Here is a 22,516-nt window from a genome sequence, read left to right as displayed (position 1 = left end):
TGGAAGGGTGGGTGGTTCATGGGTGCAAAGGTGCAGAGGGAGGGCCTCCCACGTGGGATTCCTAGCAAAGACCTGTAGCCGGACGAGGCCACCCCTGGGAGTCTGAGCACAGCAGCCACAAGGGCCCAGAGGCTGTCTGCCAGAGGGAAGAGGGAAATAACATGAGCCGGTCGGACCAGCCCAGACTAGAGATGGCTCTGAATGCCAGGCGCTGGGTTTGGGATTTGACCAAACCAGCATTTATTGATCAACTGCTATGAACCTGGCATTTAAGGCTACGGGGAGCCCCCGCAGGATTCTGGTAGTGCACGTCGGGCTGAGAGCGGAGAGAAGGGTAGCGTGGCTGAAGGGCACGGGGTGGAGGCCCCCACACCCTGCCTGTAGCTACTAGGCTCTCCCTGAGCTAGGTGGGGTCCCAGGAGGAAAAGGAACCCATTCTGGTGACCCACGGGACACGAGAGGAGGAGGCTCTGTACGTAGGCAAGCATTTCTCCTCCTTCTGCTTCAGTTTACTCATCAATTCCTGAGGGTCTCTTAACTCCTGCCAAGGGAGAATCACAGCTATGGGGGAAACAGCAGCCAATTCACGCGGCAGTCCTGACATGGTTCCCTGTCCTGCAGAGCTGGAAGGTCTTGGAGGACTCCTGGTTCGGCCTCATTCCACTCTTTCAATTAGCCTGGGTCAGAGCTTCCTTACTTCCAGGGGAAGTTTCCAGACAAGTGTCTCAATGAGTGAAGAGTTGGGGAAGTGGCTAAGGGCACAGTTAGAGGGAGGCTTGGTCCCAACCCCAACGACTTCTCGTTCCAGTGCATCTGGGCAAAGGCTCAGGATTGAAGCTGTCCTCCACGACTACCCCAGCACCAATGGGCAGAAACTATCCCAGTCCCCCTCCCTGCCAGGGGCATCCTCCTCACTTCCTGCTGAAGCTTCCTCACGTGTCCATCAGTTCCCTTACTGGCGGGAGACCCCATTAAACACAAGTGTGCTGTATCTTAGGGCTTCACCTCCCTCACGACCCCTTCCTCTCCCTCTCTGCCTCCCCCCCATATCTCTTTTTCATTTGTAGGAGTAAGCTGAGTCTTTCCACTGTGATTCCTTCTTCTCTTGCTCATGGGCACATCTGCTTTATTTTCTGAGGTAGAAGAAGTAATGGCAGGGGAGATATCCCCAGTTAATTTGAACAGAAATTAGATATTCACAGCCCCCAAGAGAAGATGGAAGAGAGATCGTTAAGCTGCAACTCTGTCTTTAAAAAAGCACCTCTATTGCTCTATCTGGAAGGAACACCGTGAAAGCTATTCTCACCCTCATCTCTTCTGTTAGGTCTTCCAATTTCCAACATGGAGCACATCTGCCTCCACTGGGAAAGGGAAATGACCACCAGCAAGCTTCTCGAGAGGGATTTGTATGACATCATCATGGGAGAGAGAGAGTGTGTGTGTGTGTAGTGCATATAATTTTCCCAGACGGAAATATCTATGATATATATGATTAGAGACGGTAAGAGATTGGGACATTTGAGAAATTTGCCTTCCATGCAGCTTTAAATGTGTTACGCGGTCAAGGGGGCCTGGAGCCTGGAGCACCTGACTGCAGGGAGCAAGAGCAGGTCCCCTCCCCTGGGGATGCAGGACAGCATACCACTCACCTCCTCCTTCTCTGGGCTGTTCCTAGACTCCACCTCCACCTGCAGGGAAATGGTTTCTCCAATGCTCTTCCTCTTGGATAAGCGATCCTCATCTGGGAAAGGGAAGCCCAGAAGCTAGAGCTCCCAGGGCTCGGAGCGAGCCAGGCTCACACCTCTAGCACCATCTCCCAACGCCCCCCACCCCCCTTTGCCTGGCCCTCAAGCCTCTGAGGGCTCAGTCCACACGGAGGCTACAGCTGGTGTTTTGAAGGCTGCTGGCCTCCTCTGCCCACCGTCGGGTGGTGAGTTTTGCTGTTTAGGGCTAAGATTTTGAAATCAGTGATGAGCACAAAGAAGCTGCTCGTGACAGAAAGCACGTCTCGACTTGCACGAGTAGCTGTCACTTGCGGAGCATTTCCGGAAGTGCCTTTGGCTTTATTATTATCCTGTGTGCGTCTCCCGCCAGCCCTCTAAGGCAGGTGTTGCTAATCCCTATTCTATAGTCAAGGAAAATGAAACTCCAAGATGCCGGGAGACTGGTCTAAGAATTTTCGGGAACTAAACTTGGCAGAGAACTTGCACAGCCCACGTGTGCTCTGTCGGGCTCTGTGGGGCCTCTCCCGTCCACAGGCCAGCCTGTCTCAGGGGCCACTTTCTCCCAAGGATCCTGCCCTGAGGAGAAGAGGTGGGGGAATCAAGAGGCTCTCACCGTAGATTTCCACTGCGTTCGTCAGCTCTTGTGTGACATGCAAGGGACCAGGGCAGGCGACCGAAGGGCCCAAGAGTCCCTCACACTCAGGCCCTGTCCTGGTGAGGAAGCTCGGGAGGCAGGCTCGGAAGGGCTGGCACAGAGCGCCTACCTGTCAGCTGAGGGATGTAGGGGAGGCAGAGCCGGTCGGAATTGTAGCCGCTGCCCCCCAGGACTTCGCTGATCTTGCTCTGGCGGAAGAGGAACTCGATCACTACTCCGTCAAGATTTTGGGACAACCTGGAAGACACAGAAGGAAACGGGCAACTAGAGGGATTTCCTAATGCCTTTATGATGAGGAACACTCATCATACGAAATGACAGAGAAGCAGAAGGAAAAGAAAATCACCCACAGTCCCGCTTTCCAGAGACAACGTCCTTTTGCGCAGAATCCTTCGGTCACTTACAGCTATGCGCGTGTGCACGCACACGTCAGCCCACCCCCTGTTCTGCGGTTGATTTTATCTCCCGATTCCACGGTGCGTATTTCGCATGACCGCTGCTTCCAAACCGCGTGGTGGAAAGGCCATCGTTAATAAAGCTACCCCCTATTTTTGGACATTTTGTTTCTTCACAGTATTTTCCTTGGGTTCCTCTGAGGCTGACGTGACACAGACTGCAGTCTGAGGACGCCACCTGCATGGATCTGGTGTCCTGCAGGGACGACTTCTCCAGGATGCACGGCCCGTGGGCTTGGCCAAAGCTCCCCGAGTTTACGCCACATACGCTACAGCAAACACACTGACATGGCTCAAGGCGTGGATTATGGCCCCATGACGAAGGTCACACTTGACCCAGACGTCTGGGCCACAGGCAAGGTCCCTCTTCAGCCCTGGAGCCCATAAAGGCCTCGGCCCCTGGCTTCAGACTGCCCCACCGTCTCACTCTGCTGCCTTGGGTGTCCTTGACCACGTCCCAAGTGTGCTCTCACCTGGGCCTCTCCACAAACACATCCTCGGGGAGCATGTACGGAGCCTCCTTCTTCCTGGTCTCTATCACCTGGAGTTGGGAGGAACCACATAAGAGCTGGGGACGACAGGGAGGAGCCCTGAGCCGGCAAATGAGGGCGCTTCCTCCCCCCAGGCAGTTCCTTCCTCCCACAGACTCCTTGGCAAAGCCCCCCGCAGCTGGGCTTCTAAGGGAGAAACTCGGATCAACAGTGACCCTCACAGCAGCCTGAGAAGCCCAGGCAGACCGCTCAGGCCATCCCCGATGATGGCTACGCATCAAATGTCCTCCAAATGCAGGGGACTTAGCCCCCAGGAGACAGCAGTTTCTTGCTCCTGTGCCCTATTCCTATTTTCTATGTAAACAGGAAAAAGGGAGCATAGGTCACACCATTCCCCCAACCCAGGTGCATGGCAAAAACATCCTGATGGACAGCCACAGGTGGAGTTTCCCTCAGTACCCTTGGCAAATTTTTGACAGGAAAAGTGTAAGATGGTAAGACAGTGAGAGGTGGGAGGGTAGCTGGCATGCAAGTACGGGCAGGAGTGAGCGAGCCAGGCTGTGGCTACTGTCTGAATGGATGTCTGGGCATGGCCTTTTCTGCACCCCCTATTGGCCCATGCTGGGGGTCACAGTGACATGGCACCCTCCCGTGCCCCCCCCCCACCCCCAAGCCAGCTGAGACCGGAGGTTTCTTATTTTAGTTCATTTTGCTTGTGTATTTTAAAGTTAATCCTAGACATTATATCATTTCACCTATAAATACTTCAGTATGTTTTAAAACGTCTTTTGGGGACAACTGAGAACATCTGATTACAGACTGGGTATTAGATAACACCGAGGCATTATTGATAACTTGATTAGGTATGTTAATAGCACGGTGATTATGTAGGAAGGTGTCCATATTTTTTATACACAACACTGATATCTATAGGGGTAAAATGACAGGATAGCTGAGATCTGCTTTGACATAAGAAAAAGAGAAAACGAGATAAAGCAAATGTGGGAAAACCTTCCCAACTGTTTCATCTGCATGATCGATATATGATGTCCACTGTTCTCCTCACACTGCTTTGGTGATATTCGAAAACTTTCATAAAAAAAACTTAAAAAAAAAAAGTGGTGTTAGTCCCAAATGACATGAGAGGCGTGTGTGGCTGGGGTTCTGGAAGCAGGGGTGGCACAGGGGGCAGGGAGTAGAGGCAGGCAGGTCACAGATGAGGAAGGGGTCCAGGTCCTGCCCGTGGCCGACCCCACCATGCTCTGCGGTGTCCTACAGGAGGAAATGCTGCCTCTAGTAAGTTCCCACTGTCCCTAGCTGTTCTGTCAACCCTTCCTCAATGCCCGGACTAAGCACGGGGCCCACGCAATGAAGGACAAGTTGTTCTGGGGAAACCCAAAGCCGAGGGCCCCCCGCGCTCTCCGTGGGGTGAGGACACCAACCTCGCGGACGTGCTGGCAGAAGGCAGGGACGGCGGTGAGCTGGCTGATGAGGTTCAGGTAGGCCGCGCCCAGCGCGTACAGGGCGCAGCGGTTGTACACGGGCAGGTTCTCCTCGTTGACCTGGGCCACGTCCTGTGGCAACACAGAGGGGCCTTGGAGTTTTTCAACTGACAAATTATACGGGTGCCCCAACGTCTGTCCCACCTCTCCCAACCTTCTTTAGAGAGGGCCCATCTCTCTAGACTAAGCCTTTTTCAGCATTTGTCCCATAATTTCTTGGGAGACAGAAGTCATCCTCGGAAAAGCGGAAGTGAATCATCCCGAGAACAATCCAAGAGCTGGGAGCTCATAAGTACTTGAGTAGAGGGGGATGACCTCATGCTTCACTTTGCAGTTCCAGCTTTGGTGACCTTGACCGTCCAATCCCTCATCATTAATCCTACCTCTAGGATGCTGTGTCCTTGAATATAGGCCTTGAATGATTCTTGGGGGATTGGACTGGTTTGTTAACTGGGTCCATATGCTAAGTTAAAAGAGTTGCGACAGTTACTAGGGATGGGGACACAGAGGAGTCTCAAATTCTAGGGTGAAGACAATCATAGCAGCTGAGTTGGCCTGGCAGGAGTTAGCACTGGTGGCCTAAGATTCTCCACCACTGATTTCCCAGGTTTGCCATCATTCCTGATGCCACCTGGCTTCAGGACCCTGGAGACCCTGGTCTTTTGAGGTCTGAAGAATCCACCCCAAACCCTGCATCCTTGAGTACACTTCCACCCAGAAGGACTCGGGAAGTCTGAAGCCCTATCTAGTGAACACTGGCTATGGAAAGGTCATGAGGGAGGCTTGTTGAACCTCCAGGTCCCCACGCGTGGGGGTAGAACTGGGAATATGTATTTTTCATTAAGCGCAGGGGGTAATTCTGAAGCACAGCCAGGCTTGGGAACCAGATGATCTTTAGACAAAGTGTGTTTTGGGATCATTCAGGCTTTATGAGCACCCTCTTGGTATTCCTTGGAGTCTCATTCAGACCTTGTTAAGACTTGAAATACTAGGGACTAAAGGGTGTTTTTGAAAGATCTTGTTCCCTGGGTCTCCTTTAGCCTGAGGATGGGCTAAAGCCATGAGTGAGGCATTCTTGGGCGGTTCCCCAAACAGAACCATGGCCTGTGGTCCCTGGAGGAATGGGGAGCAAAGGGTGCAGTATTCCCAGGCTCGGGGACAGGTGTTGAGTAGCCGCTCGTCGGTGGTCTCATTAGTGCTTGGCGCACCCGGTCCCCTGGCCCGATCCCACCCACCACGTGCTGCCCACACCCGGTCCCACCTGCACAGCCAGCACCAGACGGATGAGGTCCACCACCACCTCCTCATTGGCCAGCTCGATGCTGATGAGCGCCAGCAAGCCATAGACCGCCTCATAGTGCTTCTGTATGTTCGTCTCCTCCTTACAGCTCAGGTAGATGTGTCTGTAGAGCTGCTGGGAGTGCTGGGCGTGGGGAGAGGGTGGGGGCAAGGCCACATGGGCAGGTGGAGGCGGGAGGGGCAAAGAGAATGTGAGGAAGACCAATCGCAGGCGGTGGGACAGCGTGTGTAACCCATCTCCACCCTCAGGGAGAGGATGCCTTCTCTCTCTCTCTCTCTCTCTTTTTTTAAAGTTTCACGTATTTAAGTAATCTCTGTACCCAACATGGAGCTCAAACTCATGACCCCGAGATCCAGAGTCAGCATGCTGTTCTGACTGAGCCAGCCAGGTGCCCCAGGGAGAGGATGCCTTTAAAGCAGACCCCAGTGGAAGCAGATGTGCAGGACACATTTAGGGAAGGAGGGGCGCAGTGAAATCAGCAACAGAAGCTGCTGCCTAAACCCAGCTGTGTTTGGGAGAACACAGCCTGCAGCCCAGCCTGCGCTGAGATTACCAGCAGTGTTCCTGACTCTGGCCGCCATATTGGGTGTGACCCTAGGGGCTTGGCCCACCCTGAAGTGGTCAGCTGGTCATCCTAACTACGCATGCTCAGAGAGGGAGAGAGCAGGCTTGGGGCCAGGGGTCAGTCCTGACTTGGAGGCTGGGAGGTGGGCGTCCACAGAGCCTGGCCCACCTGGGGTTCACTGAGGCTTAAGGTCACACTGGCTAACCTTCTTCATGAAGACGGTGTCCTGTCGGGAGCACTTGTCCACTTTCAGCTTCAGGACAGAGATGTCACTGAGGGTACTGGGAAGGGACACAAGGGGCCACCTTAGCCCTGTGCAAGGCCAGTCAGAGCTCATGTGGTGTTACTGGGCTTTATCCCAAGGTTGTTAGTTGTGTCCCAGCACCCCTGCCCCCCACCCCGTGCACTGGTTCTTAGCCCAATCTCCACTTCCTCAAGTTCTCAAACCTTCTGTCCTGCCCACTTTTTTCTTGTTCCTTTTTCTTAAATACTAATCCAGATTATTCTCTTCCTCCCATCCCCTCCCCCCCAAGTCTTTACTGATAAACCTGCATCCCCTTCCTTCCTCCCCACCCGCTAACTCCCTTTAGTATCTGCTCTTCATCTCCCCCATCTCCAATCCATGGCTCCCTGGAAAAAGTGCCCTTCCATCTCGCCTGCCCCCATAGGACCCCAGGGTCAATGTCCGTGATCAGCTCCTGGTAGTTCCCACTGAAGAAGGGAACTGTCCTCTCACCTGGGTGTGAGACCTATCAGGAGTCTTCTCCCCCATCACACACCAACTGGAGGGGAGACCCCAAGTTCACCTGATGGTAGAGAACTTGTGGCGGTTGCCATGACGATCGATGAAACTGATGAGAATCTCTAGAACGAAGAGGCGGATCTCTGCGTCCTCCATGAGGGCGGTGGAGAGAAGGCGGTCCAGGAAGTTGCTGGGCAGGGCTGACATCATGTTGTTGCACTGGAAACCTGTGGATACCTGCGAGGGAGCCCAGCATGGCGGAGCTTAGGAAGCCTGGCGCACTCAGTGCAGTGAGCAGATGGACAGCAGCCGGCGGACCTGGGGTCTAACGCACCCAGCCTCTCTCGACATCTCCCAGCCCGGCTCCCTTGTCCTCCACCCCAGGCCCTGGATGCCTGAGGCAGCTTTTTTGAACATGCCAACAACCACCTGGACAAGTTTTTGGTTGTTAAAAGCAAGCGAGGGGTAAGCACAAGAGGGGAGCAGGAGTCAGGGAGCCTCTGAACCAAATGTTGCAGCCACAGGTGGAACAATGTTCCAGGACACAGCTGACGGACACGCACCACGAGCACAACACTGCAGTACGGGCACGGACAGTCACACAGACACGGAGAGACAGCGGGAGAGCTTAGAGCCGGGCTGAGGGACCACGACCCACACACACGCAACAACCATTTCTGACATCTCTTCTAGGTGCTCATACAGGGGGGTCTTCAGATTAAAGCCAGTGGGCGTCAGGAGACACATCATCCTTGACGTTGTCAAAACATTCAAAAGCAGCCAAACCACCCCAATGTTTAGCAATGGCCACAGTAGCCAAACTATGGAAAGAGCCCAGATGTCCCCTGACAGATGAATGGATAAAGAAGATATGGTATCTGTATACAATGGAATACGACTCAGCAATCAAAAAAAATCTTGCCATTTGCAACAACATGGATGCAACTAGAGGGTATTACACTAAGCAAAGTAAGTCAATCAGAGAAAGACAATTATCATATGATCTCACTCATATGTGGAATGTAAGAAACAAAGCCCAGGATCATAAGGGAAGAGAGGGAAAAATAAAACAAGACAAAATCAGAGAGGGAGACAAACCATAAGAGACTTATCTTAATCATAGGAAACAAACTGAGGGTTGCTGGAGGGGAGGGGGGTGCGGGGAATGGGTAACTGGTGGTGGACATTAAGGACGGCACGTGATGTAATGAGCACTGGCTGTTATATAAGCCTGATGAACCACTGAACTCTACCTCTGAACTAATAATACATTAGTTACATTATATGTTAATATAATACATTATATGTTAATTAATCGAATTTAAATAAAAAAATAAAACCCCCCAAAAAACAAAAGCAGCAAAACAATATTTACTGTTTAGTTCAAATTGCAAAACAAAAATGCCTTTGATGATTCAGCAGGCCCTGGGGGATCTAGCAAAGCTTGGTGGCATCAATAGTAAACATCAGCTGAAGGGGGATGTGAGTGCACCCCAAACTATCACCTTGATAAGGAGCTGGGTACAGTGAGGGTAACCTTAGCAGAAATGGCAGGAGTACAGAGACCAGGGAGGTCACAGATGTGGGCAGTGCCAGCATGAAAAGCCTTTATAAAAACACAGTGACATGAACGGTGTGGGCTCGGGAGAGGGAAGGCAAGGGGTGGATGGTAACGAGTGGGGTGTGCAGATCAGCATGGCTGGGACAGAGACTGCGGGGCTGAGGGCTGAGATGGGGGGTTAGGGAGGGAAGGGGACCTGGGGATCTCCCACTGTTAGAGAAGTTTGAAATCTGCAGGCACATCAATTGTACACTGACACCTACTATTTGAAAAGGAGCAACATGTGGGGAGCAGCATTTCTAGAAAATTCTTCTTGTGGTTGTATGTATGATTGGTGAGGACAGATGGGGATAAGGGCAACCATGAGGAGAATCTAGTCGTGAGATGTCTAGAGCTTAGGCAGGGCTGTGCGTAAGAATCCCTGGGGAGCCCGTTACAAATAGATTCCAGGACGCTACTCAGACCATATATATTTTAACAAGTTGGTCATGAGATGGCATTTGAGGATAATGAATCTGGACTCCATTGAAGGCTGCAAAGATGTAAAGAAGAGGGATGTAAAACACTGATGAAGGGAGAGATAGAGGCTGGGGGACTGAGGTGGGCACGAGTGCTGAGGGGGAACAGGTGGAATGGACGTAGGGAGGTACTTGGAAGGGGAAAAAAAGGCAGGAATCAAAGATGGCATCCCAATTCAGAGATAATGTTTGAGTGACAAGGCTACCCAGTAGCTGATAAGGAACCTTTGTGAAAATTAGGAGCAGTGCCCTGCCTGCTCTGGATGATCCAGCTCTGTGGATGCCCAGACTGCTAGTGAGTGTAACACAGGCTGGATTTCAGCCCCCTATTCACCCTTCAGGCCGGGCATATTTGTACAGTATGCAACCTGCACAACTGTATGTGGTAGCCTTCTCTTGGTCCCTTGGAAGGAGCTGCCTCCTGTAGAGGCAGAGCAGGAATGGGGACAGGAGAGGCTCACCTGAAGGAGGGATTTCAGCAGCATAATCTGGGTCAGCCGGTTCCTGTTCTCTCTGTAGACCAGAGACACAAATACTCACCAGGATGGTGATGTGGGCAGAGACCCCACACTTGCCTGCCCAGCTCCCCTTGTGTTTAGATTCTCCATGAGGCTTGTTACCCAGGACAGCTGACTTCCAGAGCCAGGAAGCAGACCAGAGAATGAATGGCTTGACCAGAGAATGAATGGCTTGCCCCAAAGGTGGGCAGTAGTTATTGGTGGGGCAGTCTGAGGAATTGTGGGATCCAAGGGGGCCCACTAAAGGCTGCTGAGGGACTTGAGAGTAGAAGAGAAGTGAGGGCAGGACCAGGAAAGTTAAAGTGGAGAAAGGAGTCCGTGAGAAAACACGGGAAGGGAAGCTGGGCTGGAATAGTCAGCCAATAGAGGAAAAAGGGGAGCAAGGCTGGTGGGCTTACCCTGTCCTCCCTGTCTCCATGGGATGATGCAGGGAAGGCAGTGGGACCTTGCTCATGATGAAGAGGATCACCTCTGAGCGCTGGTAAGTGGGCAACGTGCTGGCAAAGGAGCCTGCAGGAAAGAGATGGGGGACAGGGTTGGCTCAGGTGAGGCCGCCAGCTGCCGGGGTCTCCGCCCGGCCTCTCAACTGAGCAAACTACTGCCCGGAGTGCGGGCTGCGTCTCCAGGGAGACAATTAAGACGCAGAGGAGAAACCTAGACGACGCCAGAGGATTCTTCCCGTTCCGGTGGCTTCACTTGTCATTCCCCAGGCTGTGGTTAGCGTCTCTGGGAAGGAGAGGGGAGCGCCAGGGGTGCGAAGCCAGGAAGGCTCTGAAGGGATGATGAGCTCTGCAGACTGGAGAGGTGGCGGTCCGGTTCTCCCCGTCTGCATCCCGGTGCGCATCCCCGGGGGCATCCACGGCCTTCTCCCTTTCCTTCCTCCGGCCAGGCCAGTCCGAGAGCTGCGCACGCCGTAGACGGACTCCATTTCCTCCAACGTCCGCAAGTAACAGTTTGAGCGGATGACAGCGCCAGGGCGCTGTCCTGGTGGAAGCCGCCCCCTGCCCCACCCAACCCGGATGGGGCCTGCCGCGCCCGGCCCCGCCCACCCTGTCCCCGCCCCACCACCGGGCCCCGCCCACCAGGGCCCCGCCCCGGGTCCCACCTATGGTCTTGATGACAGCCTCCTGGAACATGCGCTCTTCGTGCTCCTTGATGATCTTGGTGCCCAGGCTGATGGCCCCGTCGTAGCTCCCGGTCAGGGCGTAGTCAATGCTGAGCCGCAGCTGCCTCAGCAGAGTGTTGAACATCTCCAGCACCGTAGGCCCTGAGCGCAACGGGGGTGGGGGGTGGCGTGGGGGGAGACCCGAAATCCAGGGCTGGCATCCCCGCTCATTCTTCCCTGTCTTGCATTCCAGCCAGGGGTTTCCTCTGTCCCCTCCCTGCACTCCCTTGCCCTTTTCTGGAAGGGGAGGCAGCCTCCTGCCGAGGGCATCACTTTGTCCTTAGAGGCTTCCCGGCCCTCACGCTGTCGCTCAGGGCCTCCTTACCGACAGAGCCAGTGGCGGCGATGACGGCAGCTTCCGACAGGACCTCCACGATGCCCGCCCGCACCGTGGCCGCGCTGCGGCTGTTGGCATCCAGGTGGCTCAGGAGCTGCTGGATAACCAGGTGGGAGTGCTGCGGCTGGGGGGAGGAAGACGTGCTGGCCCCAAACAGCAACCCCCACACGGCCTCTGCGCCAGGGCAGCCCTCGACTGGGACCCAAAGGCCCGCGGGGACAAAAGTGAGGTCCTGACGCCACGGGGCACTGGAGGTGGTGCCCACGTATTCCGGTTCCTCAGTCCCTCCCTCTTGGTCCCACAGGAGCAGAGCCCCATTCCAGGGGCGACCTCGATTTCCAGAATTGTCCTGGGCCCTTCCACTTCAAATGGGTCAAAAGTCAATTTTGAAAATACTGTCTTTCTTTTCATGGTTCCTGGGTCCCAGGTCATACTGATAAGGGCCACAACAGGCCAGCCTGCACAAACTGTAGCTTGATTACACTGGGAGAGCCAGACATGGAGAGTCAGTGCTCAGGAGGCAATGTCACGGTGCTGTGGCAGCCAAGTGTGGTCTGTGGGCTCGTATTTTGCATGAGTTTTTCATTTACTTTTTCTAAGACATTTTTTAAATTGTATTTTATAATGTATTGATCTGTGCTGTATCAGAAATAAAACTAAAGCCTGCCCTTCCTCACAGCTAGCTGAAGCAGCACGTTGAGACACCTGGGGGCTTGGGAGAAGTCACAGAGGACAGCTGGCTTTTTCCTTTAGCACACTGGCCTGCTCCCAGAGGTGCCCTTGGCCAGGGGGACAAGCTGGACCGGGGAGCCACCATACCTGAATTGAGTACATGATGATTTTAAAGCAACGGATGGCGAACACCTTGGGCTCCCAAAGAGAGTGGTTATCCAGGTGGCTGTGAGGGAGAAAACACAGGGGGGTGGCTGTGAAAAGTGATGGCAGGGAGGAGAGACAAGCTTGGGGGCGGGGGGGGGACCGCCTGAGAGACCCAGCCCCTGGCAGAGTTCCCAGGTGAGAAGAGCTTGTAGGTGGCGGTGAGGGACCCTGGGACAGTCCTGGCGCAGGAGCTGGGGGAAGCCAAGAACAGGTCTGTGGCAGTGGACTCAGGAGTGAAGCCAGGCACCTTCCTCCAGTTTTGGGGAAACTCCTACCAGCCCCTCTCCTCAACACTGCACTCGGCCACTGGCTTCTGCCAACACACAGGCACAGACAAGGGACCGTCTTGGGCACGGCACCATCCCCATAACACCTCTGTCCCCTCTCCCTGAGTCAGCAAGATGCCAGGACCTGAAACTGTTCTCTGAGGGCTGTGGCAGGTAGGGGCGTGGGCAGGGGGTACTCACATGAGAACAGGCTTGATGGCATTTTTGATGTTGCCAAAGGCGGCCCGGCCCAGCAGTTCCCGAAGGCACCTCTCGGCCAGTTCTGCTGGGTTCTCTTTCTCCTTCTCTGGTGCTTGGAGGGGCGACGGAGAGCGGCTGTGGGAACAAGCAGCATGTGGGTAAGGGATGGCCGGCAAAGCCAGAGTCAGTCTTTGTGCAGCCTGCGTTTTTGTTTTTTTTTTTTAAAGATTTTATTTATTTATTAGAGAGCGAGCACAAGCAGGAGGAGTGGGAGAGGAAGAAGCAGACTCCCTGCGGAGCAGGGAGCTGGATGCCAGCTGGATCTCTGGACCCCGGGATCATGACCTGAGCCAAAGGCAGAAGCTTCACCAACTGAGCCACCCAGGCACTCCTGCAGTCTGCGTTTCTGCCCTGCAGCCTTGCACGCGGTGCACTAGGACAGGCAGGAATTTGACATGGGCTGCGCGAGATACTGTGGGAGCTATCGTGGCCATTAGAGATGAAACAGGATAAAGGAGCCCAGGGTAAAGGAAGATCATGGGCGAAGGGGTCAAATTCTCTTGCTGGAAATCCTTGAGGACATGCGCCCCCACAGGAAGGATAGACAGTCTGCACATCATGGGTTTGGGGAGGCAAGACCATCGTGTCTCCATGCCCCAAAGCCTGGGAAAGAAAAAGATGGGATGTGAAGAGAGGGAGGCTGAGTAATAGAGAAAACAAAAGAAAGCGGGAGAGAGGAGGGAGAGGAAAAAGAAAGGCATGGCGGTTGGCTCAGGTGTGACTCAGTGGTACCTAAGTCACAGGGGCTGGGCCTGGATCTGGACAGAAGGAGCCTCAGGTCTCTGGGGGCTGAGACCACCAGAGACCACCGGTGAAGCGGGTCGGTGAGGTGCAGTTCCAGGAATAGCCACCAGAGGGCACACCTACTTCCCCTGCCTGTCCCCAGCTTCACAGGCTCAACGGAGTCGGAGGGAGGGAGGAACCTGCTGTTCTCAAACAGCGTCTTGCACAGCCCAGGTGGATAGCAACACGAGCATCCCGTTTTACAGATGGGAAGAGCGAGGGGCAGGGACAGACCGAATCCCCTGTCTGAGGGCTCCCCAATTAAAACCCAGTACCTGCAACTTGTGTTCAGGGGCTGTTGGCCAGTCAAGCAGGTTTTAAGGGCCTGAAGGACCATTAGGAAGTGAGGGAGGAAGGGAAAGTCCTCAGTAACTGGAAGGCGCTTTAAAGCCTCCTTGGCCTGCTGCTTTCAGAGAGACAGAGGTAACCCGACTGGGTTCTTTGTGTTCTTACCAGCGCACACTTACCGTTAGGGAGCCCAGCCCGGTTACTGTCCTTCCTTCGTGAATGCAGACCTTAGGGGGTGCAGCAAGCTGGCAGAAGGCCAGACCCAAGGCTCCTAGGGAGCCGGCCTTGGACTCATTGCAGAACAAGCCACAAAAACCAAGATCCCTGGCCTTTTAGTTAGGCTTTACCCACCAGCCCAAGCCGTGCGGTTCCCAAGCAGATGGCCAAGGCAGCCTGGGAGGACCGTGCGTGTCTGCTGCCCGCGCTCCAGCCTCGCCTGCTTACCTCTCTGCCTCCTCTATGTGCTGCAGATTGAAAAGCAGCGACGGGACAATTTTGTCCATGTGCTGTGGGTCCCAGATATTGGCTTGCAATTCATCGTTCACCGTCTTCCTCACCACCCCCTGCAGACCTTTGATGCCTGACATTCTGATTCTGTAAGAAAAAAGGGCAACATGGAGCCATGCAAGCCTCCAGCCCTGAGAAGCCCAGCTTCTGTGGCAAGGGGAGGAACACGGCGTAGGGACTGGGGATGCACGCGTCCATCCAAAGGCAGAACGGAGCCCACCTTCCCCTTCGTGTGACTCAGCCTCCTGGCCTCCTGGCTGGCTTCCCGTGTGGCTGGATGCGAGCCCAGGAAGCCATGACCTCTGGCCCATCCTAGAGATTGCCAGACTGCCCTTGCCCGGTACCACATGGGCTTCGTCCCTACACTGCCAGTTGCTCCAGGCTCCTCCTCTTTAGTACCCCACTGGGTTTGTTCCAGCTTGAGCCCAAGATGTAAGGGCTCAAAGTACTGCCAAGAACTGATGAAGCAGAATCCAGGGCTGTGAGCGAGTTACAGCGGGGAGGGGAGGAGGGGCTCTGGAAGGGGAGGCACAGAGCTGCCAGACTCAGCACAGAGAGGTCTCAGCTGCGGCTAAGCTGGCTGAGAAACCAAGAAATTGAGTGACAGTGCAGAGGAGGCCCCTTTCACCCCCCACCCTCAGTCCCACTGTGCTGACCCAGGGTCCCTGTGGGAGGGGTCTCTTTACTGGTGTGTAGTTCAGTGCCAAGTCTCTTTTGTTCTTTTTGTAATCAAACTTTTTATCTGATTATAAAATAATACATGCCAATTATAGAGAAGTATAAAGAAGATTTACCCCTATGATCACCATTCAAAGAGAACCATTACTGGCATTTTGGTGTCTTTCCTTTCTTCTGTGCATAATACATAACAGGATTAAGAACTTGTTCTGGCTTTGTCTCTCCATAGCATTTTCCTCTATCATTAACTCTTCGTAAACATGCATGATGTACTGTCATAAGAACTTTCTCAACTAGTGCCCTATTGGTCATTTCAGTTCTAAACTTTTTGCTATTGTAATAATGCTGCAATCGACATCACCAGATAAAATACTTCGTAACATTTCAAATCATGGCCATGAGGGGAGTTTACGAATCCAAAGGTAAGAAATGAGGGGCACCTGCGTGGCTCAGTCGGTTAAGCATCTGACTCTTGATTTTGGCTCAGTCGTGATCTCAGGGTCGTGAGATCGAGCCGCATGTTGGGCTGCACGCTCAGAGGGGAGTCTGCTTGAGATTCTCTCTCTCCCTCTCCCTCTGCCCCTCCCCCATGTGCTCTCTCTCTATATATAAAATAATAAGTAAATCTTAAAAAAACAAAACAAGTTGAGAAATGCAAGGCTCCCAGCACTGCCCGGTGCTCTCCCCGCCGTGGGGCACACATGCAGGAGAATGCCGTCCTCCCCGAGCTGCGAGCTGTGTCAGCACCGGGGGGGGGGCTCACTGTCAATGCCTGTTCTAATCTACGCTCAGAAAAGGCCTCACATCTTGTAGCTATTTCAGTTCAGATTCTTTTAATGATTATTGGAGTTGAGCCATTCTGAGTGTTTAGTTGCCCTTTGTATTTTCAGCTTTAGTTTTAAGTGCGGTTACCAGGGTGCTTCCCGGGGCCTTACCTGGCGACCATAGCTGGCCCGAGAGCAGCAGGAAGCCCTGTCCCAGGACCCGTGAGGTCGGGACAAGGGGCAAGGATTCCTTGGGGAGCACTCAGCTGCTCTGATCCTGCCCCCTGGTCAACAACATAGCCACAGGCTATGCAGACTTATGAGTGAAATAACTGGAATATTATCCCACTCACTATTCTTACTCTTGGTTCTGGGTTAACGCACAGTAGAAATATATCCCAAGCAGGCTGGACTCCTCTGTCCCACCCAAGAGAGCCTGGCCAGCAAGAAACCAGGCCTGGTGGATGGGCCATTTCCTCCCCAGGCCTTCCTTATGTGTGAATGGGAATTAATTCAGTCTCCCCAGAATGCTTTCCACATACGTACACACTTCAGTCCACGACACCTGGAGCTGACTGACCCTTTCCAAATGAATTCCAAAAGACCAGGCCTGCAGAGAGGTCTGCTCCCCTTATGGCTTCTGGTCATGGGCTCACTGGAGGCCTACCCACAAGCCAGGGGCCTGGGAAGTGTCTGAACCCAAAAGGACCACACGCGCGCGCGCGCGCACACACACACACACACACTCACACACACACTTATTTACAAGACCCAAGGGTTGTTCTTGGAAAGGGGCTCTGGGCTCTGCTGAGGCTGTGAATGAACAACAGGGGGATCTCAGGGTAAAGGGGTGCAGGGAGGCTGTGGAAGAGAGAGAGAGAAAGAAAAAGGATGACTGATGCCAGAAACGCCTGTCACCCTGGCAGGCCTTCCTTTCAGGGTTGGCAAGTGCTGTCTGTGGGTGCTAATGGTCCTGCCCAGTTTCCAGGAGCAAACCTCAGCCACCCTCCTCCCGATGAGCCACACATCCCAGTGCTATCACAACACAGGGCTGACGACGTCTGCTTCTGTGCCTTCTTCCCCCACTGTGTACTGTGTGTGTGTATGACTGTGCATGTGCTGTTGTGTTTGTGTGATTCTGTGTGTGTGTGTGTGTGACTGCGCATGTGCTATTGTGTTTGTGTGATTCTGTGTGTGTGTGTGACTGTGCATGTGCTATTGTGTTTGTGTGATTCTGCATGTACGTGAGTGTGTGTGTGTGACTGTGCTATTGTGTTTGTGATTCTGCGTGTATGTGAGTGTGTGTGTGACTGTGCAAGTGCTATTGTGTTTGTGTGATTCTGTGTGTATGTGTGACTGTGCATGTGCTATTGTGTTTGTGTGATTCTGTGTGTGAGTGTGTGTGTGTGACTGTGCATGTGCTATTGTGTTTGTGTGAGTCTGTGTGTGTGTGTGTGTGTGTGACTGTGCTATTGTGTTTGTGTGATTCTGCGTGTATGTGAGTGTGTGTGTGACTGCGCAAGTGCTATTGTGTTTGTGTGATTCTGTGTGTGTGTGTGTGTGTGTGTGACTGCGCAAGTGCTATTGTGTTTGTGTGATTCTGCGTGTATGTGAGTGTGTGTGTGACTGCGCAAGTGCTATTGTGTTTGTGTGATTCTGCGTGTATGTGAGTGTGTGTGTGACTGCGCAAGTGCTATTGTGTTTGTGTGATTCTGTGTGTGTGTGTGTGTGTGTGACTGTGCTATTGTGTTTGTGTGATTCTGCGTGTATGTGAGTGTGTGTGTGACTGCGCATGTGCTATTGTGTTTGTGTGATTCTGTGTGTGTGTGTGTGTGACTGTGCTATTGTGTTTGTGTGATTCTGCGTGTATGTGAGTGTGTGTGTGACTGCGCAAGTGCTATTGTGTTTGTGTGATTCTGTGTGTGTGTGTGTGTGTGACTGTGCATGTGCTATTGTGTGTGTGATTCTGCATGTATGTGAGTGTGTGTGTGTGACTGTGCTACTGTGTTTGTGTGATTCTGCGTGTATGTGAGTGTGTGTGTGTGTGTGTGTGTGTGTGTATGTGTCGTGGCACAAAGGGGTGTTCTCTCTGCTCCCCCTTCTGAAAGCTCGGAGCTGCCTGAGTGACCAGTGCCCGTTCCAGCCACACCTGGCTCTCGTCCTGCACCTTCCCCAGCACCTGCTCCCAGACACGCCCCAACTGTTCCAGCCCCTTCTGTCTCTTTGTAGCCCATCTGCGGTGTGGTGGCTACAGCTGGGCCAATGCTGGGGAGAAGACAAGGGGCTCCTTCCTCCAGGGGCCCCCACTGTGCGTCGGAGGCACTGGGGTAGCACCCTTCCAGAGTCTATGATTATTTTAAGAGATGGGGGCCTGGGGAGGCTGGGATACTGCCAACCACTCCCAGGGTGACCTGCCCTGGAGGCGTTCCACAGGCTCACAGCTTTGGGAATCGGCTCCCTGTGGGATGGAGGGGTTCACTTCCCGTTCCTCCATCCCAGACCATCAGCTGTGGCAACAAGCTGTTGTTTGGGACACACAGAGCTCCCTGACCCCGCTGTTGCACAAAACGTGGCACTCAGGGCCCCTCCAAGGTACTGGTGTGACGAAGGAAAAAGCCAGCGGCTGAGTTCTGGAACAAACCACTGGAGAATTGGGCTGCTGTGGGCATACTGGTGTCAACGTCAGCCCCCCTGCCTCCTCACTCTGACTCCTCCTGCCCTCTCCCTTCTCTTCCCTTCTCCTTCCTTCTTTGTCTCCTTTGAACATATTCTCCGGTTTCATATAGCCTCCCCCCTGCCATGGGCAGCGGCCCACTTCCAATCGTTTCGCACCATATCATTCCACGGCAAGACTTAGCGCAAAACACCGATTCACCACTTCCTCGCCTGGGCACCACGCCGTCGGGCCGATGCTGTGCGAGCTGCCTTATCCACTGCCGGCATACATTCACGTAAAAGTCTTTGTGATTGCATTTGAGAATTTTTCTTTCTATGTTGTTAAGTGTGTTTCTGTGAGTTAAAGAACTTGGTAAGTTTGAGTCTGTGACTGTAAAGGCGTATTCTGTAATTCAAGACGTTTATCCAAAAGCATTCATTCTTGGCACCCGGCTGGCTCGGTTTCTAGAGCGTTCGACCCGTGATCTAGGGGTTGTGAGTTCGAGCCCCATGTGAGGCACAGAGACGATAAAAGAAATAAAATCTTAAAAAAAAATAAAGAAAGCATTCATTCACTCACTCATTCATTCATTCATTCATTCAACAACTGTTTCTCGAGCGCCGACTGGTCCCCAGGCAGCGGCGCGGCACCTGACAGGCAGCAGTGAACAAAACGATGACTCTGGCCTCCCAGAGGTTACATTCTGCTGGTGGGACAGGCAATGAGTAAGAGACAATAAGCAAGTTATGGAACGTGTCTGAAGGGGATTGTGCTATGGGGGGAAAGCGGAGTGAGGTGAGGAAGAAGAGAAGTGAGTGTGTGGGATGTTCAAGAGAAGGTGTGTTGGCCAGCGGTTATTTGAGCAAGGGCTTGTAGGGGGAGAGCAAGTGAGCTAGACAGATCTACAGAGGAAGCATTCCAGGCACAGGAACAGCCTGTGCAAAGGCCCTGTGGCAGGAATGTTCTTGGTGTGTTTGTGGGGCAATAAGGAGGTCTCTGTGGCTGGAGGAGAATAAATCGAGGGTTAGTGGAGGAGACAAAGTCAGGATGCCAGCAGAGATCAGCCAATGTGAAGACACTGGCTTTTTATCAGCAGGTCTATATTGTGATGAATAGTGGTGAGTGAGTGTGTTTCTGGGGGTGTATAAATGCATGTACTCCCGAACAAAAAAGCAGGTATGTGCACGTGTGTATATGTCTGCTGTCGCTGGCTCTCAAATTTGGTTCCCAGAACCATTACCTTCCATCTGCTCCTATTTTGTGCCCCAGAAGATTCTCCTCTGAAAGCACATGCTGGGAGCCCAGCTCTGCCCACTTGCCCCCCTAAGTCCTGCCAGGTGTTCCTTTCCTTCCCAGTGACGTCAGAGCGTGACTCAGAGCAGAGGTAAACGCTGATGAGGTCAGACAATTCACTCTGGGCTAGGAACTCCGTAAGACCCATTGATGCTGTTGTCATTAGCTGAGTGGGCCTCCTGGCCTCCCCCACTTACTTGGTCTTGATTTCCATGTCATCGTGGCTGGAGTGGCACATTTCACTGAAGCGGGACACAAAGAAGTCATAGCTCCGGTGATAGGATGGGGTGTCCTCTTCGATGTTGGCAAACTTCACAAACTGCCCGGGAGAGGAGAGAGAAGTACCGGTGAGAGGTGACCCACTGCGCTCCTCACCTGTGGGCTCAGAGCTCTGGGACTTGCCATCCTGAGGCCCCCTGCCCTAGTAAAGCCACGGGACATACACACCCGGGAGCTGTGCATTCCAGGACTTGGCTCTGGTCTGCTTCCCACAGCACACCCGGTCTCCACGCCTCCGTGGGTTCCAAGTCCTGCTCGCCCTTCCTGCCCACACTGCATGACTGGACCCCCATGGCCCTTTTCAGCCCTTCCCTGCTGAGGTGAGCAGAGGATGGGACAGGTGAGGACATGAAGGCGACTCCCTTAAGCTCCTGCCCCCTTCCACGTCCAGAGCTGCCCCAAACACACAGAGGCGGGAGGCAGTAGGGATAGGCTGAAACAGCCAAAGCCAACATTGAACTGTACCTCAACACTTCAGAATGAATTCTGGGAAACAAGAGCCAATCTGAAATTTGATTTAAAAAAGTAATTCCATTTTATTGCTTAAAATTATTTATTAATTAATTTATTTTTAAAGATTTTATTTATTTATTTGAGAGAGAGAGAGAACAGGAGCGTGGGTGGGGAGGGACAGAGGGAGAGGGAAAAGCAGACTCCCCACTGAGTGGGCTCGATCCTAGGACCCCCAACTGAGCACCGGCGGTGCCCCTATTGTTTAAAATTTGAGCACATTTTTATTTTTTTTTATTTTTATTTTTTAAAGATTTTATTTATTTATTTGACAGAGATAGAGACAGCCAGCGAGAGAGGGAACACAAGCAGGGGGAGTGAGAGAGGAAGAAGCAGGCTCATAGCGGAGGAGCCTGACGTGGGGCTCGATCCCACAACGCCGGGATCACGCCCTGAGCCAAAGGCGGACGCTTAACCGCTGTGCCACCCAGGCGCCCCTGAGCACATTTTTAGTTTGCGGGTTCGGTTCTGTTAAGTCTGGCTCAGCATTATCAGCTGCTGGATTCCTTCTACCACCAGGCTGCACATTAGCAATTCTAAATAGGGACTTCATTTCAATGGAATCCCACAGAGAAGCAAGACTCGTGGACTAAGTAGAGTTAAATTGCTAAAAATTAAGTGTAACTCTTATAGGTTCCTTTGTTTAATGTTATAAATTTAGTACTGCCAACAACTCAAAAGATTACGCTTATAATAAACTCTGTTCTCCATTATTCTGTCTTGTATTGTTATTTAAGTTTTTATAAACGTTTGTTGGTTCTAAAAGGATATGCTATTATTTCTAAAATTATCTAGTTAATGAACTCATAATATTCATTATCAATTGCCAATCTGTTTCTCTATTTAACTACTCAAAATGTGTTAACTTTTTCTGGATGACAATTAGCAACTTGAACCAACATCATTAATTATTCTTTCACTAACAAATATACATTCATTTTCTGCTGACTGATAAAATCTCAACATACAAAGCAGAGGAGGAGATCTTTCTTTGCCAGTTAACATCTAAAATGCATACATCTATTTGGAAGTGAATATTCTGATATTAGCAATAAATCCAAAGGACACTGTTGCATTATCGATGGGGTTCTGCAGAAGAGGTGTAGTGGTAATCCATGTGACCTTAATAAGATCATTGATTAGACATAAGTTCAGGAATTCTAGAAACAACGATAAAGTCAGCCTTCGGCTACGTGAACCTCTTAAGCCCCCCAATGGTTAGAACACAGAGGTAGGCTGATACCGAGGCTGAAGCGAAGTTTGGGCTCACTGCTGCTCTTCCCCATGGACAAGATGACCCCGGGCTGCACTCCCCTCCCCACGGCTGAAGCCTGGCATGGTCAAGGTGTCCATCTACTCAAAGGGGACATGCAGCAGACCTACATTTCACTGGCAGTGTGACTTCTGAGTGGGACATTTAACTTCTCTTATGGTTTGGTTTTCCCGCATGTAAAATAAATACTGCAGTCATCATTCACTAAGATTCTTCATTTTTTTAAAAAAGATTTTTGAAACATTTATTAGAGAGAGGGAGAGAGAGAACACATGAGCAGGGGGAGGGAAAGGGGGAGAGGGAGAAGCGGACTCCCCCCTGAGCAAGGAGCCTGATGCAGGACTCCATCCCAGGATCCTGGCATCACAACCTCAACCGAAGGCAGACTTAACTGACTGAGCCACCCAGGTGCCCCTTAATTTTTTTTTTTTTATGCTGTATGTGCTTCACATGAGTCAGCTTAAGATAAGACAATCTGAGTGTATGCAAGAGAATGTGCGTTTAAAATAATGAAAACAGGACCGAAAAAAAGAGACCATAATAAAG

General features: G+C 52.4%; 1 protein-coding gene across 1 annotated transcript in view; it reads right to left on the bottom strand.

Moving 5' to 3' along the window:
* Positions 1–22,516, bottom strand: part of EFR3B (EFR3 homolog B) — an 83,309-nt gene that overhangs the window by 5,197 nt on the left and 55,596 nt on the right. The window contains exons 5-19 of the mRNA XM_040622958.1: positions 20,106–20,227; positions 14,455–14,604; positions 12,880–13,014; positions 12,353–12,431; positions 11,522–11,657; positions 11,137–11,298; positions 10,430–10,541; positions 9,975–10,026; positions 7,499–7,671; positions 6,898–6,973; positions 6,089–6,250; positions 4,768–4,899; positions 3,308–3,375; positions 2,489–2,616; positions 1,650–1,741 (exon numbers count right to left, since the gene is read on the bottom strand). Of these exons, the coding sequence (XP_040478892.1) occupies positions 1,650–1,741; positions 2,489–2,616; positions 3,308–3,375; positions 4,768–4,899; positions 6,089–6,250; positions 6,898–6,973; positions 7,499–7,671; positions 9,975–10,026; positions 10,430–10,541; positions 11,137–11,298; positions 11,522–11,657; positions 12,353–12,431; positions 12,880–13,014; positions 14,455–14,604; positions 20,106–20,227 (1,779 nt within the window). The remainder of the gene's footprint in view (positions 1–1,649; positions 1,742–2,488; positions 2,617–3,307; positions 3,376–4,767; positions 4,900–6,088; positions 6,251–6,897; positions 6,974–7,498; positions 7,672–9,974; positions 10,027–10,429; positions 10,542–11,136; positions 11,299–11,521; positions 11,658–12,352; positions 12,432–12,879; positions 13,015–14,454; positions 14,605–20,105; positions 20,228–22,516) is intronic.

The sequence above is a fragment of the Ursus maritimus genome, unplaced genomic scaffold, assembly GCF_017311325.1.
Source record: "Ursus maritimus isolate PB19 unplaced genomic scaffold, ASM1731132v1 scaffold_6, whole genome shotgun sequence".
Lineage (NCBI taxonomy): Eukaryota > Metazoa > Chordata > Mammalia > Carnivora > Ursidae > Ursus > Ursus maritimus.
Note: the sequence above shows the minus strand (reverse complement) of the source record. Positions and strands in the feature narration are given on the sequence as shown.